The following is an 18,401-nucleotide window of genomic DNA, read 5'->3' as shown; positions in this document are numbered from 1 at the left end:
AATAAATAAATATCCTTGATGTTGGTCTATGGTGGCCCACATCTTTAATTTCAGCATTCAAGAGACAGAGGCAGGCAGATCTCTGAGTTCAAGACCAGCCTTGTCTACAGAGTTCCAGGACAGCCAGGGCTGATACACAGAGAAAGACTGTCTTAAAAAAACAAAGCAAACAAGAAACCAATGAACCAACCAACTAAAAGAAAAGAAAACCACAACAAACAACCAAACAAGCACCCACAATTTCCCTGGATATAAAGGCATCATAACCCAAGGGTCCTATGGCACAATATCACAATAGAGACCTGGAAAATCAAATGTCAGAATAATCTCATCCCAAATAACAAGCTCCTGAAAACACAACAAACTCTGGTGACTTTATAAAAAGATTTCTACTTTTCTTCTTCTCATCTATCATCAGCTTAGCTTTGGTAACTCCCTAGTCAATACTAAGACATTTGAAAGGCTCCTTTCTTGGTATATGTCTCAATTGTCAGGTAATATCACTGCTAAAGCTCACATCTAAGTCCTTCGTTGTAAGCCGGAGAAGCTGCACAAAGCTCTTAGGGAGAGTTGAGATTGGCTGTCTTGTCAATCTATTAGCAAGAAGCACCTGGTCTGTGTGTGGGAAGAGTGTTATTACAGTGAGCTTTGCTCCCTTCAGCTTCCCCAAGGTATTAACTCCCTAAAAGCAAAGACCTAGACATGAAAGCAGGCTGCTTATAGCTAAGAACGAGGTATAATAGAAAGCATCAAGGGCCCTTTCTTGACCCTCCCCAACAAGCTGTCCACCCCTGCCCTTACTGCCCTACTCCCACCAAAGAAAACAAACTAGAACTAGCTGTGATTTCTTCAAGATGTAGGCACTTACTACTGTTTCCACTCTGTGGGTATTTGCACAACTCAGCAGACATAGCTGTCATTGTTCAAATACTTTCTTACGTTAGACCACCCTGGGTTCAAAACAAGTTAAAGAGTAACTGAATGCCCCCTTTTTAGGAATGGAGGAGAAGATACATGTATGATGGACATTATTGGACAGAACATTTGGACCTTTTTCATTTTAGTTGGAGGCTTTTGGAAATAAAAAAGTTATTTAGAACCCAATAGTATACTAAATGATAGATTAGTTAAAATGGACACTCTGCTTTATCATTTTATAAATGTTTCTATCCACCATCACATGCTGGGCAGGCATGTGATCAGCACTCTCACAAAGGCAGAAACTGAAGTTTTGTGGAGCTAAGGGATGCTGTCTAAAAGTTACCACATTGGGAAATAGCAGGTCCAGTTTCCTTGACTCTGGACTACATGACGTTTTTAATGTTTGAAGCTTCAATGCCCTATGTATTGAGAATGTCCCCATTCTCGTTAGATAAGACCCACTTCCTAGTAGAAAGATTGACTCCTTTTGCATTGAAGCCATGTATTCAAATCCTCTTAAATACAAGATCTTGCCTGAGAGTTCCAAACATGAATTACTTAGCTAGAAGCGACATGTAACTTAAGTGTCAAAGGTTGCTCACACTTTGGAATTCATTTTGGGAAACTATTGTAGTGTTTGACTGAATTTGTTGCCCACTGGTAAATGTAGATAGATTATATTAGTGCTTTTAATGTATTTTGAGCTCAGCACTGGACTCAACACGTCACCCATTACAACAACAGCCCCCGCCATTCAGTCCTCCAAAAGCTCTCTGTCTGCAGATGTCACCTGGGATAAAAGGCCTATCATAAAGTTCCTTCGCTGGTTTTATTCCTTTCACAAGTCCAACCCATCAATGAATTTCTTAATACACAGTGCTTACCAGCTCCCATTTGTGAGGATTTGACTTGACAGTTTAGAAGAATACATAATTGAAATGCCCATCCCTTTATTATGCCACAAGCTTGTTGGTTGTACTTGACCATTAAACAAAATGCATGGAAAAGAGACCGAGTGTGGTGGCACATGCCTGTAATCTTATCATTTGGGAAGTAGGTATAGAAAAATCAGAAATTCAGTGCAATTCTAGGTTGCCTAGTAAGTTGAAGACTAACCAGAGGTACATGAGTCCTTATCTCAAGAAAAAATACAAGTAAAAATAAAAGTAAGTGGCTTTAAAATAGTTCCTAATCAATATTTATTTAAAGTTGTCATTTTACCTTTCAAATATAAACTGCAGAGAAAGAATATTTGATACAGAACTATTGGTTCTACTGTTGAGAAATCCTGTAGCCACTTCTAAAAGACTTCTAGGAGGAGGTAGGCTAACAAGATCAGTCACTACCTAACCCCAGAGAGAAGAATGGTAAAAGGAACCTGCATAGGCCTAGGTTTCATCTTGAGACTCATCTAGCTAATGAGCAAAGAACAGGTTTCATTTGCAGTCCCTGCTTGTATAGCCAAGAGACTGGAAGTTCTTTCGAGCAAGCATTTTTAGAAGAAATATCTGTGAAGACAAAATACTGAATTGGTTTTAATACTGGTTAAACCTTTGAAGTCAAGTTGACTAGGAAGAAGTCAGTGTATATAGCTACAGGCTAGTTGCTTGATTTAAGTGGTCTGTCATGTGTTTTGAATAAACAGACAAACAAGAAGCCAGTTCTGAACTTTGAGACAAGTTCTCATATGGCCCAGGCTCTTCTCCAACTTGCTGTGTAGCCTGTATAGTAGAAAATAACCTTGAATTTCTGATCGTGTCTCCACCTCCCAAATGATAGGATGCTATGTATTGATTACTACAGTATTTATTACTAAGACAGTGCTGATTTACATCCATAGGCTCTTTGTGTTCCTATCAGCATCCACAGAAACAAAAGAACAGCACCCAATCAGGCATCTGGTTTGAGAGTTGAGTACTGGACATTGAGCTCTATGTTTTACATGTATTATTTGTTTTAAATGTCCACAATGCTCTATAATAAGACCTAATGTTACCCCCATTCTCAGATGTGGAATCAGGAGAGGAAAGAGGAAGTACATGAGTGGTGTGATTTGAAAGTTCACATGCCCCCCAAAATTCACCCTGAAACTCAATTCCCCATACAACGGTACTGTGGTCATGGGAGTGGGCAGGTGATAGGGATGTGTGAGCTCTGCTCCCATGCTGCAGATTAGTCCCTTACAACAGGACTGGAGGGAGAATACTAAACTTGCTCATTTTCCCCCTTCCATCTCTTCTACCAGGTGAGGAAGCAGCATTTGCATCTTCCGCCATCTAAGAAGGCATCGAGAAGGACTCTGGCAGATGGCAGACGCTGACGCTTTCATGTTATACTTCCTAGCTGCCAGAACTGTGAGAAATTAATTGCTGTTCTTTATAAATCATCCCGGCTAAAGTATTTGTTAACAGCAGCATAAATGGACTAAGACACTCATCGAGGGGAAAACATACTACTCTTGGCAAGCCATGGGGAAAGCCATGGGGAAAGCCATGGGGAAAGCCATGGGGAAAGATGTAACTGTGGTTGACGTATTGCTTTACAGCCATAAATTCAGGCAACAATCAGAAGAGTAGAAACCCTGAAAATTGCTAATTTAATTTAGAAATAAGAATTGCGGCTGATTGGGCGTGGTGGCCCATATCTACAATGGCCGCTGAAGTAGGAGAATTTGGAGCAATTCAAGGCTTACCCTGGGGTATGCTGTAAAACTTTGTCTCAACCCCAGAAACCAAATAAACCATCAAATCCTCACTAACAAGCCCATTCCTGAACAAAATAAAATCTGCAAAACACAAAGGCAAAAAGATGGAATAAAAGAAGGAAAGGCTGGAGGCAGGAACATTAAAATGAGGAGCATTTAACAAAATTTAGGATGAGTTTTAAAAGTGAATATATGGGGGTTGGGGATTTAGCTCAGTGGTAGAGCACTTGCCTAGCAAGCACAAGGCCCTGGGTTCGGTCCTCAGCTCGAAAAAGAATAAAAAAAAAAAGCGAATATATGCCAGAAAGCTTGAACACACATAAAAAGTTCTTGGTGTACGAGTGTGCTGATGGCTAGGTGTAGGCAATTCTTTTTAAGAAGGCTGAGTTTCCTGATTGGAAATGTCAGAGTGCTTAAAATAGGGGAAATATATCACAGAAGAGAACAGAGAACCTGCTAGTTAGGTGGAAATACATAAAAAGGTATCCCCCAAAGACTCTTGTAAGAGTCTTGGCAGGAACCACAGCCAAAGAAATGATCACAGATTGTTGGCAGTAGATACGTCTGTAAGAATTGTTTAGGCATTGTCTTTCTGTTACAGATGGAGAAATTGACTCCTAAACACTGAAAGGGACTTTCATTAGGACACATGAGAGTTAGGAACAAAGCCCAAGAATAGAACTGTATTCCATGCAGTATATCAAGAGAAAAGAAGAAGCAAGCCAGGAAATCCAGCCAATAGGATCCCTCACTGGTTATGATGTAAAAGGTCTGTTCAGGGACAAAAGGAAGACACAGGAGAACTGAACAGACTCTAAGCCATGCTCTTTATTCCCAAGTTGCCTTCTGGAGGAGGCAATTTGCAGTACTAAATGAAATGGTAAATGAACATCATGTTCCAAGTCAAGTTGACTAAATAAATGGATGAAGATGAATCACCAGGACCACATGGCATCCACCCAGACTTTGGGTGAAATTATATAACAGCTAACCAATGTGTATAGCCTGTTGTTCCAAATAGCTATTGTGCCTTGAGCGTGACAGATTGGCAATGAGTTCTTCTCCACAAGAAGTATTTTAAAGGAGACCCAAGGAACCACAGGCTGGTAGAATCACTGATCAGGGTAGGCACATGTACTACTTTAGAGGCAGGGCACCATTTTCCCTGTAAATTAAATTAACTACCTTCTGCATAGTGTTTTCCAGTTTGCAAAGCCCTTAAGGTTAACCATACCTTACCAACTGACTAGAGTTCTTTGAGAGGATCAATGTGCATGTAAACAATGGGAAAACCAAGGATGCCATCTAAATACATTTGACAACGTCCTTGACAAGGATCCTTACCAAGCACTGCCTACGAAAATTAGGTCACTATAGAACATTTTTAAAAATAGACAGGGACAAGGCTTTCAGGCAGGAAATCCTGCTCTGAGCTGAGGACCAACGCTGCTACTAGTTAACATTTCGGTGAGTCGTCTGGAAAATCTTTATAATTTATATGGTCAGAAGAGTTGCTAAATACAGGTTGGTAGGTTAAGACCCAAAGTGCTTCAGGTTTTGACTTTTTTTTCCAAATTATTGGATATTTATGTGGCGTATACTAATTGAACATCTCTAAACATTTGACACAATTTGAGCATCCTGTTGGCTCTCAGGTGGTTTGAATTTTACAGTATTTTGGATTTGGGGCTTTCAGACAAGTATGTTTAATTTATAGCATAATACAAAACTCATTTTTTATATTTTCATGGTTGTACTGAGGAGCAAAGAAAACAGTCGAGTAGATTTGTTTGAGAGTACTAGCCTCTGAAACCAGACTGCCTAGATGTCGATCCTGAATCTGCCGCCATGGAACTAGGAAATCACTCTAGAGTGTATCTTGAAAGCAGAGTTTATTTCAACAATTCGAATAATTACATTCCATATAGCCATTGTTTTTTTTTAAAAAAACTTTAAGAGGGAAGCTAACAATTATGGAGCACCTTGTAGTCGGTATTGTCAACTGTTCCCTTGATATGTTCTTGCAATAGACCCATGATGTTAGGGTATGATCCTCATTTAATGAGTGGAGTATTAGAAAGGAAGTGATAAGATTTAAGGAAATCTTTTCTAAGTCGTACTAACATGTAGGAAGAAGTCAAATATATGCTCACTCTATAGCAAAACCTAACTTTCTTGTCCCTGAATCTTATGTGAAATGTACTGTGGGGGTAAGGTATGATTTAAGAAGGAAGAAAAGAGGCTTATCTTTATAGACATAAACATGGACACTGGTATGAAGATAGAAACCAGTACAGCATGTTTATGGGGTTCATGGGGCATAAATACAGCTTTTAAAGCCGAAGTAAAGGGTGTATATGTGGCTAATGGTAGGAAATATGGCCAGAAGGTTAGTTAGGGCTAGACTACAAGTCTCTCAGAATTCTGTGGAAGATCAGAGCATTATCTTCAAAGCAATGGGGACAGGACGAAGGCACCTGAGCAGGGAGAGTACATAAGATGCTTCAGAAAGATTAACATGTCATCTGTGCATGATGAATTGTTGGAAGCCTCTGTCTGGGTCTGTAATTCTGTGTTTGCTAATTTGTACACCTAAGGCTCACAATACTTCTGCCTTAGCCTGGAATCCTGGACACTACTTAGGATTTGACTGCAGTATCCTATGCAGGAGAATGGGAGGAAGGAATGAGAGAAAGCAGTGACAGAAACAGAAAAAAAAATGACAAACAATTAGCATGGATTTGGTGAGCAACTGCATATAAGAAACATGGAATTAAAAAGAACCAAAGACGACTTTAGGTTAAGTCCCAGTGACTTAGAAAAGAGTGGCAGCATTAGGAAAAGAGAACTTATCAAAGGAGAACCAGTTAGAGATAGTCATTTCGGACATTTGATTTCTGACACTTCAAATCAGGGAAAATGGTGAGAAAATCAGATATAAAACATTAGTGACCAAATGGAGGTGTGGCCTGGTAACTTAGAAGAAAAATTGATGCTGATCGTAGTGATTTTATGTCATCTCTACAGTAGCAAAACAAACAAAAGACAAAGCGACCTAAGTATCTACAAAAGAAGTTGGATAAAAAATACAAGAGGGTGTGTGTGTGTGTGTGTGTGTGTGTGTGTGTGTGTGTGTGTGGAGCATGCCTGCATTAGGGGTGTTGCAGGCAGGAGAATCAGCAGTTCAAGGTCATTCTCCGGTACATATTAAATATGCAGTTATCCGATATTGACTCAAAAAGCAAAATACAATCCAAGGAATGGAGGAGGCATGTCACCATGCCCTACCCATGAAAGGAGCTTGAGGACATTATATTAAGAGAATGAGAGAAGAGCATTCAGTGTACAATTCTGCTTTATACGAGTTAGGAAGCAGTGAGACTCAGAGGCCTCAAAGGAAAATACCATTATCCAGCGCTGGGGAGTGTCTGGGAAAATGGAGCGGCGCTGTTGAATGGGCAGAGTGCTTTCGGCATGCAAGATGGAAAATGCTGGACATCTGCTCTTGACCAAATTGAACCTAATTAATAATGCTTACAGTGCACATAAAATTTTGTTAAGAGGGAAGATTTTAATGAAAAAGAACTGATTCCAAGAAAACATTTAAAGAGGGAGAGTGGATACAATGTGTGTGTTCTCTCTAGAGAAAATGGAAGAAGAGGCTTAAAATGAGACCTCTGGCTGGCAACCAGCTTTCAGGTCCAGATCAGGAGAGATAGCAGTCAGTCAAGGGAATGAGGCTATGAGAGAAACAGGAGGCCGGGGACAATAGATTTCAAACAGAAGCAATGTGCTGAGGAGGAAAAGGCTTGGTAGTGAAAGTCTATCCCATGTAGAGAAATCTCAATCCTTCTCTGAGCCTAGCTTTATTAGGAAGGATTTATAATGCAAGAATGAATGTCAGTATGAAGGGACTTAGAATCTCTGAGACAACAAATATGAGGAGATTTGCCGCTGCTATTGCTGCTGCGGCTTTTGCATTTCCTTATTGACTCCGGCATCTCTGGTACTTCTCCTTTCTATTGCTAGTGTTTGTATGGAGCAGCACAGCGATATGTCATAGAGTATATGTCGCTGCTGTATCAGACTGCTTTGAGAAAAGGAAATAAACATGTTGTTTGAAGAAGGAAAGATCTTCCTTTACAGTTATTTAATTGTTGGTCTGCTTCCTTTTGTGTGGTGTTGGGGATTAAGCCTAGTACCTCACACAGGAGATGCAAACTGCACCCCACTACAACCCTAAGATTCATTGTAGGTTTGCACAAGATCCCCAAGACAGCATTTCTTTGTATAACCGAGAAAGCTTAAGGACAGCTTCAATGGGAAAACAGAACCTAGCGATCATCTCAATTGACTTTTGGACAATGAAAAACAGGACAATGCCTTTCTGGTCTCCCCAGCATCAGTCACAGATGGGGGGGGGGTTGGTGTGGGAAATCTACCTGAAAGCTTCACCTTTTAAGAGTATCAACTGTCCTAGAAGAGTTCAGGGCCTCGTGTGCTGCAGCGATTTTTAGCAGTGGTCTAGACAGCAGTTGAGCTTTTAGGCTCTGAGAGCGTCAGCTTTTCAGTCAGTTACCTGCAAGGAAGCGCAGTTGGTTCTTCACTTTCATCATGCCGTCACCAGAGCTTCCGATGCACTCATCCTCATCATCACCACAGTCTCCACTCTCCAGTCCTTCCTCATCCAGGCTCTTATCCACAACTTTACCCTTGGGCACAGACATGGTTCTCAGGAGCTGAAAGAGAATAACAGGTCTATAGAAACTCTCCATAATTTTTTTTTCTGGTAGGGTGAGAAGAATGTGTCACCATGAAGTATACATCTTCTAACAACTGTGTTCCGTGGCCAGTACATAGGAGCATGCACGAGTAGCTCTAGCTATGAGGGAGGTTGAAGCAAGAAAATTGCTTGGGTTCAGAGTTCAACACGAGTTTGGGTAACCTAGCAAGACTCCATTAAAAACCATCTTCAAATTTAACTATGTGCAAATTGCTTATATATTTTAGAGCTTCATACTTCTGGACAATTTCACAGCATTTGTCATGATTCCCTATACTTCCAGTCTGCTGTAAACCACACTGAAGTCCGAGTATATATCACAGTTCACATTTCTATAACACTGTGTCTAAGTTCCTTGACAGGCTAAGCATATGTATAGTCTATTCGGACACCAAGATCAGGAAAACATTTCCTATGAAAGTGTACTAGAATGGCGTTTACCTTCATTATAGGAAAACAACACCTGTTTCTAATGGAATAAACACAGACTTACAATTGTCACATCCCATATTTTGACCAGTTGAAAAAAACTGTAAACAGTTCTCTCTTCTGCAGTTTCAGTAAGTAAGGTGCTTTTAAATCATTCTGCTTTATCATAGCTGATATACTTATTAAGGGACATGCTTCTTTTGATCTTTGGGGCATAGTGTTTTAGTCATGTGGCTTAGTTTTGTGGGATTCCTTTCATCCCAATGTCTCTCCGCTGACAGACCCATACTGGCAGTGAATGAGGGTCCGTTTTATTTTCCTCGTTATCTCTGTCTCCAGGGCTTTATGCCATTATCCTCAATTCCTGCTCCAATTGCTGTCTCATCAGCCATTTTTGGTCCTCTAGGTCCCACCCCTCCTTGTTCTTCAGTGAGAGTTAGTGATGATTTTTCTTGATTGGCAATTAGGCAAGACTTAGAATAAACATGGAGGAAAGTCTCTGGACATGCCTGTGAAGGATGTTCTAGATTAGGTTAGTAGAGGTGGAAAGATCTACCCTACCTGTGGATGCCACCCTCCCAAGGTTGGAGTCTCAGACTGAATAAAAAGAAGTCCCATTTGGGGGTTGGGGATTTAGCTCAATGGTAGAGCGCTTGCCTAGCAAGCACAAAGCCCTGGGTTCAGTCCTCAGCTCCGGAAAAAAAAAGAAAGAAAGCAACAAGAAGTCCCATTTGAGGGCTGGGGATTTAGCTCAGTGGTAGAGTGCTTGCCTAGCAAACGCAAGGCCCTGGGTTCGGTCCCCAGCTCCGAAAAATAGAAAAAAGAAAAAAGAAAAAAAAAAAAGAAGTCCCATTTGTGCTTTGGGACTGTGGATAAAGTGTGACCTCATGCTCTTGCCAACTCTTAGTCTTCTCCTGAAAGCTAGAGTTTTATTGTTAGCAATAAATATGAGTAATTATTTTCCTCATGCTGATAGCCTCTCTTTGCTCTTTTTCAAGAGAATGATGTACAAACAGAGTTCCTTGAAATGCGCATTGGTGTAGAGTTGAAGCAGACTTTGTGTACGTCCCACTTCATAACCCAAACTATTATGGAATCCAAAATCACAAATGATGAAAGGGGGCTAAATTTAGTTCACATCACTAATCTCCCGAGAGTGTTTGCTTGGGATGCACACTGACGTATAGCTGAGCCATAACTACCTTGTGCACTTTCAGTTCTTAGCCCAAACTAATAAGAAATTGCATGAGGTTTCATAAATTCAGTAATTTCCACAGCTTCAGCAACAGTATTCTTAGGTGACTGCCCCTTCTTTTCCTGAAAACATATGTAATGATGACTATGGTGACAACTGAATTTTAGTGTCAATACTTTTATTTATACAGTGGTACCAAGAGTTTCCCTAGACAGTGCTTTGGCAAATAGCAACACAGTAAAAACAACAAATAAAGTTTTAGTATTGTTGTGAAAGTAGTTTTAATCTTGTGGCCCTATGGAGTTCAGGGACTTTTAGAGTCCATAGATCATTCTTTGAGAATGGTGAGTCCATGCTAGAACAAACATCACTATAGTTAACTAAAACTTCAAATCTATCCTTAACCATTATTTCATATGGGAACATTGCTTTGACATAAGCATTTTGTGTTAATTTTCAAGAATGCATCCTTTGTGTATAACACCGACTGTTTAGATTAGAAATTTTTTATATGAGGAGATTTTGTGTTTAAGTATATATTTGTGAACTTGCTATTTTTAAGCACATCTGACATTTGAGCTTTTTATTAATACCTTCAGTAAACATTAACTGAACATAGTATGAGCTGTTGTTCATTTCTGTCTATGGAAAGGCTTCCAGAGCTTCAATCCAAGTTCAAGTGCCTTTAATAAAGGTTTCTTGGCAGATGATCATTATAATTCTCCACCTCCATCTCCTGTGAGTGTTTCATTTATCTCTACCCCCCTAAATGTCACTTTCTATGTGTAATATAAGAAATATAATATGTATTTAATATACTATCTGGCATACAGTAGACACTCAATAAATGTGCTACTGAATGGAAGCAAAAAGAAGTGGCATGGTAGACCTTTAAAGCCACTTCTATAACCAGATAGAAAAGGAAAAAGCCTCAAAGCCAGGATTAATTGTAGAAGAACTTAGAAATGGGTAGCAAAAAGCCCCCTTTAAAAAACGATTTTTATTTTATGTATACGCACGAGTGTATGTGTGCCATGTGTATGCTTGGTGCCTGCAGATGCCAATAGATGGTTTCTAAAATCCTAGAACTGGAGTTATAGTGATTGTGGGTTATTGTGTTGGTGTTGAGAACTAGATTTGGGTCCTCTGAAAGAGTAGCAATTGCTCTTACCAAATGAGCCATTTCTTCAGCCCAGCTGAAACTGTTTTGGCTGACCCTGGCTAAGACCAGTAGCTTATTTAAGAGGCCATTTCTGACCCTTCATAAATGTTTCCAGTATTATTGGATAGCTCTGTTAAAGTAAGGTGAGACTTGAAAACAAGGCCTTAAAATTTTCCCAAGGAGGTAGCACTGTAGGTCTTAAATTATGTTCTTTTTGGAGAGAAATCCAGCATGCAAAGGAGATTATGACAGGTTTCCTAGTAATTTCACATGACAGCCACCACGGAGTCCAGTCCTCACACACTAACAAAACAAATTCAAACCAGGAGAACTATTGTTTTGAAAGAGAATGAAGAAGAGTGTTGAAAGAAAGACAATGGGTCTGGGAAAGAATTGCCAATAAATGGATGTGGATTTAGTGCAGCTTTGATTTTAGCTCAGAAATCCAATCAGTTAATTCTATTTCACAATATGGCCCTTTTGTTCTCTCACTACTTACAATGTCTTTCAGATTTAATATTTACTCTATAAAAAGAAGATTGGGAGAGACCAGTACATAAGCACAGGTAACACAAAGAGCTTAGTGTTGTTTATGAACCGTTTGTCATTTGCACAAGATAGTATCCTGTCAGCTTTTAAAAATAAGCCCTTGGCTCAGAATCGTGATTAGCAATGTCAAATATTAGTAAAACACAAATCTGACTGTTTCATCCACTGTCCACACAGCCAAGCTCTAAACCTGAAGCATCTGCTACACATGGATTCACATATGCAGAATGGAAAAGACCATTCACAGCCCAGCATTTTCTATAGCTGCTACCCTCTGTTCAGCTGTTTGAGCTACTGTTACCGTTGGCTAAGCATATTGTAAATATATATACTTACGCGTTGGATTTGACATAAGGTCTTGCTATGTATCCCAGATTTGGCCTCCAATTTGGGATTCTCCTACCTCCATCTCTGGAGTGCTGAGACTGTAGGCATACACCACCATATCTAAGTCTTGATTTTATTTTACAATTTTTTTAATGTGTAAAGTACCACGTTATGCTTTTCATCTATCTTTTTTCCTTTGCCTTGTAAGACAGAATCTTACTACATAGTCCAGGTTGGCCTTGATCTCATAATCTTCTTGCTTCAGTCTAGGTCTCTGCCATGTATCACAGAGTTTGATTCTTAAATATCCCCCACATGTTCATATAGTAAAGGTTTAGTCTCCAGAAAAATGGCCTTATTGGGAGAGGACAGAACCTTAAGGAAGGGGGTGGGGACAAGTGGAAAGAAGTTAGGTCACTGGTCTCGTGCCTTTGAAGAGGACATCGGGCTCTCAGTCTGTCCCTAACCTCCTAACTGGCTTCGGTGAAGTCGATGAGGCAGCTCCAGTACAATGTACTCATTGCCACGATATTCTGCTTCTCTACAGGCCCAAAAGCAATTGACCATGGACTGGAACCTGTGAAACCATGAGAGGAAAAAACCCGCTTCATCCTTACTAGTTAACTATCTCAGGGATTTTTGTCATAGCAACAGAAAGCTGGTTAATACAACATATATATGGAGAAGTAAAAAGAAAGAGAAACAAGGGATAAGCCCTTTGTGTGTAAAACCCTGTACTTTTTGTGGTATTTTTTAAAAACTAAGGCTTTAAATTGATGACTTTTATATAGTAAATCTTGAATTTTCCAATCTTGCATACTTGGATTGTAATCCTGGTTTTCTCAGCAATTAAGCATTTTATTTTCAGATAAGCTGCTTAATCTCCCTTAAACAAAATGTGAGAAACAGTGTTTGCCTCAGAGACGTTTTATAAGGCATAAATAAGAAAACATGATATTTGAACTGTGGTAAAAAACATACAACAATTCAGGAATTTATCTAATTCCCTTAACAGTTTTCAACAAGGAATGTTGCATTATGAAGCTAGCGTCAGACTTTCTACACAGAGTTATTCTCATCAAAGTGCTTCATCATCTTCACATTTTAGATCATTTCTTTTAGTAGGATTGCTAGGTTAAAGAGTAAGTCTGTAGACAACCATGGGAGTGAGAATAAAACTTCTATAAAAGTCATCTAAGTTGCTAGTTGGAAATGAGGCTCCCTGGGCTGGGGATGTAGCTCAGTGAGTTCTAGAGGTTTTTGGTGGTGTGAGATCCTAAACTGGTTCTAACATCTCAAGACAAAACCCATCTGCATTTCTAAAATGCACCTATCTTCCAGAATCTTGATGTAGGTGAATCCCCAGATGATTACTTTTATTGTTTGTGTTTGGGGGGTCAGGTTTTGGGAATGTTCCCAGGCTGGTCTCACACTTAAGAGTTCAAATATATCTCCTGCCTCAGCTTCCCTAAGTAACTTCAGATTTAAGGTTTTATATCACACCTAGCTAAAGGTTCTCAGTATCCTCTACTTCTTAGAAACTCTGTGGGCTGACACTGGACTTGAATTGTGCTTGTAAGATGTACATGGATTTTGCTAGTTGGAATCCTTTATTACTCTTCAAACCAGTTTGTGAAAGAGTAGAACACAATGACATTTTTCTTTTCCCTGAGGTATGGCCATCATGACCTTTTGCCCTCATAGCTAATAAAAATCCCCTTCTAAGGAGAATGAAAAGCCTCTTCTACAAAGGTGATTGACTTCATTTGATTAGAAAAGCAAATATTGAAAAGTAAGCATAGAAACAGGTCCTCAGGTTCATGCAATAAAAGGAAACACAACCCTGACATAATTATGTAAGAAAATTCGAAACATGGTACAGGAAAAAAAATAGGCTTTCTAGAATATATCGATTTCATATTCTTAAATACATATCCACAAAGGGGCAGTGCACCATGGGACAACACAATTTGGTCAATGTTCTTTTCATGCTTGGTTGACAAGAGAACAAAGATCAGAATAATATACCTCTTGTTCTTATGGGGATCAAATATGCTGCAATGAGTCCCATGGGAGAAACCCCTCTTGATCTGTCTATATGGTACAGACAATGTGCCTCTTGTTACTGTTCTGACTGTAAGGGCAAGAGTCTTAGCAGCCGCACACTGGACTGGGACTGAGCACATGTTCTCTCACATAGTCACAAAGTCCTTTGGAATGCTGTCCTCCAATTTGTGTGGCAGGGAAGACTGCCATCCCCATTTTCTTCATCAGGGGAGCACTCTGAGCCTCAGAATGTATATAAGACTAAGTTATTGGGTGAATGATAAGAATCTTGGTTAAAAAAAGTCTAAATTACTAGTTAGGTAAAGATATCTATCACTGATTCATTCAGCTTCCCTTTTTCAATTTGGTTGCTTTGATTTCTGGTAACTTCCTACTCTATGACATTTTCTTAGAGGGTAAGTGTTAACTATAACTTGATGGCAAAGACTTTTACTATTGGGTTCCCACCCAATAGTAAAGAAAGTAAAGAAAGGGCAATAAAACTAGGTGTGGTGGTGTATGCCCTAATTCCGGCAACCCAGCAGCAGACATAATTGGATCTCTGTGATTTAGAGGCTTGCATGGTGTACTTAGGGAGTTCCAGGATAGCCAAGGCTTCATAGTGAGACCCCTGTTTCAAAAGTAAACAAAACAAAACGGGGCAATAAGGCTATGTTCTTAATGACACCGAATGCTTCTGTCTTGCTTCCCATCTCCAGTGTCTTACATAACCAAACCGTCTCATCGTGAATGGGTTTGTTTGAAAGTAAAGCTTTGGCTATGAGTTGAGATGGAATCAATAATACATTCCTGTTGCTACCAAGCTAAGGTTTCATTGCAAAATAATAAGGACAAGCAACAATAAGACGTTAATCTTAGGGGTTTGGTACATGGTTTGGGTATCTAAGCTGATGTCTTTGGCTCTCACAGACCCTCTTCTAGGCCTTTTAAGGTGGGAACCCAGGTTTTGTTTAAGCCATTAAGCTGGGCTCACAAACGATTTGGAATTGTTTGAGATTGTTGGCTTTGTAACCTGCAGGAATGGTTTGGAGCTGTCTCATATCCTGATAATGCATAAACATATACTTCCTGTTTGAATTTGAGTAGCATAAGCTAATGAGAAACAAATGTGGTAACTCCAACGAATCCTGGACTTTTTGGAATGCCAGTACGATTTACACATTGTGTACACCCATAAGGCCTTGAATGTGACCCCTGCTTTGCCTGCACACTTTCTTTGAACAAATGCACCAAACCACATACAAGTAATTGGAAACAATTGGAAACTCTGCGCACTTTTGAGATGAAGCCAGAACCTCAAATGCAAAGTTAGAATTAATGGCTATGTGTATTTTTACACAAGGAGGCCATGCTGCAGAGCAGTTAAAAGTGTGAGGCTTTGGAATGTAACAACATGGTTTAAATCTCTACCCAGCCAGTTTACCTGTGACGCATATGAGTCACTTGCCCTTGCTGAGCTTCAACTTTCTTACCTGGAAAAATGGGGGCTAATACTATTAAGTCTATAAAAAATACAAGTACCAGCATTTACATTTCCGATTTCTGTGGATGTTTCTCTCACAGAATTTTCTTCAATTTGCAGTTATATATTTCCCTGTTGCATCTATAGTAGGCTAAAGAAGTGACGCAGTCTGCCTTGATCACCCGAGGCTAGCATAGCATTTGCCACAAAGTAAGGTGTTATTCAATAAATGCTCATTAGGTAGATGGATGAACATGGGAAAACACATACATTGTGCTTAGCGTATTTCCCGACAAGGCACTAAGTTCTCTGACATGTGAACTCTGCTGTGCAGGATAATGATAATGATCTCGAGAAAGAAGAGAAAGCAGAGGGAGAAGGGCCAGCAGCTTCCTCCACACCAACAGAGGTAAGGGCTTGTTGAATATGCCTTGTCAGAAAGGTCAAGTAAAGCGCTATGGCTGCACAACTAGGTACCAGAAAATCATCTGGATTGGTTCTTTTCAAGTGTGAGAAAACCCACTTGAATGTCCCCAGTAAGGTAAGGAAAGGTCTGTGCACCAAGAAGTACTCAAGGATGTTTAGTTGAGGGAAAATCAGGGGGACTGCCTGCTACAGGCTGTGCTTGAATAGGTGCCCCTCGCTGGAACTCTTCCACACCCATCTCTCAGCCTTCACATCTAGTCCACCTGCCACTTCTCACATCCATGGGTCCCACTGCATCTTGGTAAGGAAACACGGAAATGATTGAAGACAAGGTTCTCCAGTGAATAAATATCTATATAGCAAGACAAACTGGATTGGGAAAGAAGTGCTGAGGATGGAATCTATGGAATTCAAACCATTTGAGATGACTTCTCTTGAGGAAGCCATTTACTATCTCTAGAAAATTTCCAGTAATGGTACAGATAGAGGTTGAGTTTGCGTTAACTGAAATGTTTGGGGCCAAGGGTGTTGAGATGGGTGCAAATACATGAAGAGGTATCCTAAGGATGGGACCCATGTTTAAATATAAAATCCATCTCTCTGCCATATTCACCTTACATATACAGAGCAAACAGTTTTTACTACTCCTGTGCAGGAAACAACGTATCATGCTGTAGTTTTGTGTTCATGGCCTCAGGTTGGCACTCAAAAGGTTTTGGAGTTTGGAGCATTTGAGTTTCAAATGACCAGATTAAGGGTTTTCAGTTGGTATCTTAAAACCGTACAGCCCTTTAGTCTTTCTTAGAGGGAAGGCATACCATGGGGGCTAAAGGCTTATACTCTGGAGTCAGAAAACTTGGCTCCAAATATGGACACCATCCCCTACCAGCCTTAGGACTGTAAACAAATTATTTGACTTCTCTAAGCTTTTTGTTTCTTATCTCTGAGATAGGCATGGTAATGCCTCTACTTGCACCTCATGCTGTGTAACTATGCAGACTCAATAAAGCACTGAGCTTAGTATGTGACACACAGTTCACACACTAAAACATTAGTTATATATTAAATACTCGATATTTATAAAGAACAGAATGAATGCTTAATTGTTTTAGGTATAAGCTACGATTCAGTTATAGCCTAAGTACAGCTAACTACGGGGAACAAGAATCCCTTACTCTTACTATTCTCTGATTACTAGTAGCATTATTTTAATAATTAAAACCACTTCTTTATCTGTCTTCTCAGTCGATCCTCTCCAGAACCCTAAGAGGCATCAGCAGAGGCATCATTAGCTTTATTTTACAAAAGTAGTATGTTGGACTAAGGAGAGATATTAGGCAACGTGTCTGTTTTTAGCTTAAATGCTTGTAAAAAGGCTGGACATCGTGGCGCTTACCCGTAATCCCAGTATTCAGGAGGTTGAGTCAGAAGAATTACAAGTTTGAGGCCAGCCTGGTATATAGATAGTGAGATTCTATCTCTGAAAACAAAATAAAAACTTTATGAAAGGGTATTTACTGTAAGACTTAGCTAGGGTCTGGAATAGTGCCAAAAAGAGGGACTTAATACTGTAGCCTTAACTTATAATAAACACAAGATCTGGACAATAATAGAAAGGAATGGATAAACGAATGGGTTAACAGCTGGAATAAGAACTGTATGCACTGAACTTTATGTTTTTCAGCCCCTATCTCTTCCTGCTATGACTGCCCTGATATACTAGCAGCTCATTCCCAGAAAGGACTTGGATGCAAAGGCTAAACAGTTAGACCAGATACATAGATAGGATGAGTGACTAACGGCCACCATTCACTTTATTGGGTGACACTAAGAGGCAGATGCCATACTTATCTCCAGATCCTGGATCTGTTATCTCTGGCAAAGTGAAGTAAAGTCCAAGAGGAGACGAAACAACTGATATTCTTAAATAACCGAGACAACTAACATAAGAAGACATAGTAGCCTAAATGGCTCCATGAGGCTCCCATAGCCAACCAGGGAGCCTCTTCCAATCCGTAGCCAAATACTTTTCTGTTAGGTTAGTCTGCCAGTCTGTTAATGATGGGTGGCATAACTCCCTCAAGGGTCTTCAGCTTTACTTGAATAAGCCTCTGTTTTAGAAACTAAAGGCACCATAGAGTTGCAATTATAAGAAAAGCTGCACCAATCTGCTCATCCCAGAGCAAGCCTAGGAACGTAACAGAAAGGCAGGCCAGCAAGTCAAGCTTTCTTCTCGGGGGCACTGACCCAGAACATCTCTTTCAGTAAAGATTACAAGCATGCTTGTCCCAGTATCAGTTTTAAACTACCGCGAAATGCTACTAAGTTGAAATATCATTTTATTTTTTCTGGAAGAAAACCAGCTAAAGCTTCTGT

General features: G+C 39.9%; 1 protein-coding gene across 1 annotated transcript in view; it reads right to left on the bottom strand.

The window, feature by feature from the left end:
* Positions 1 to 18,401, bottom strand: part of Gpc3 (glypican 3) — a 352,864-nt gene that overhangs the window by 39,333 nt on the left and 295,130 nt on the right. The window contains 1 exon segment of the mRNA XM_032890339.1: positions 8,205 to 8,364. Within this exon segment, the coding sequence (XP_032746230.1) occupies positions 8,205 to 8,364 (160 nt within the window).

Source organism: Rattus rattus, chromosome X (genome assembly GCF_011064425.1).
Source record: "Rattus rattus isolate New Zealand chromosome X, Rrattus_CSIRO_v1, whole genome shotgun sequence".
In the NCBI taxonomy this organism is placed as follows: Eukaryota; Metazoa; Chordata; class Mammalia; order Rodentia; family Muridae; genus Rattus; species Rattus rattus.
The sequence above is the reverse complement of the archived record's forward strand: the minus strand, read 5'-3'. Positions and strand labels throughout refer to the sequence as shown.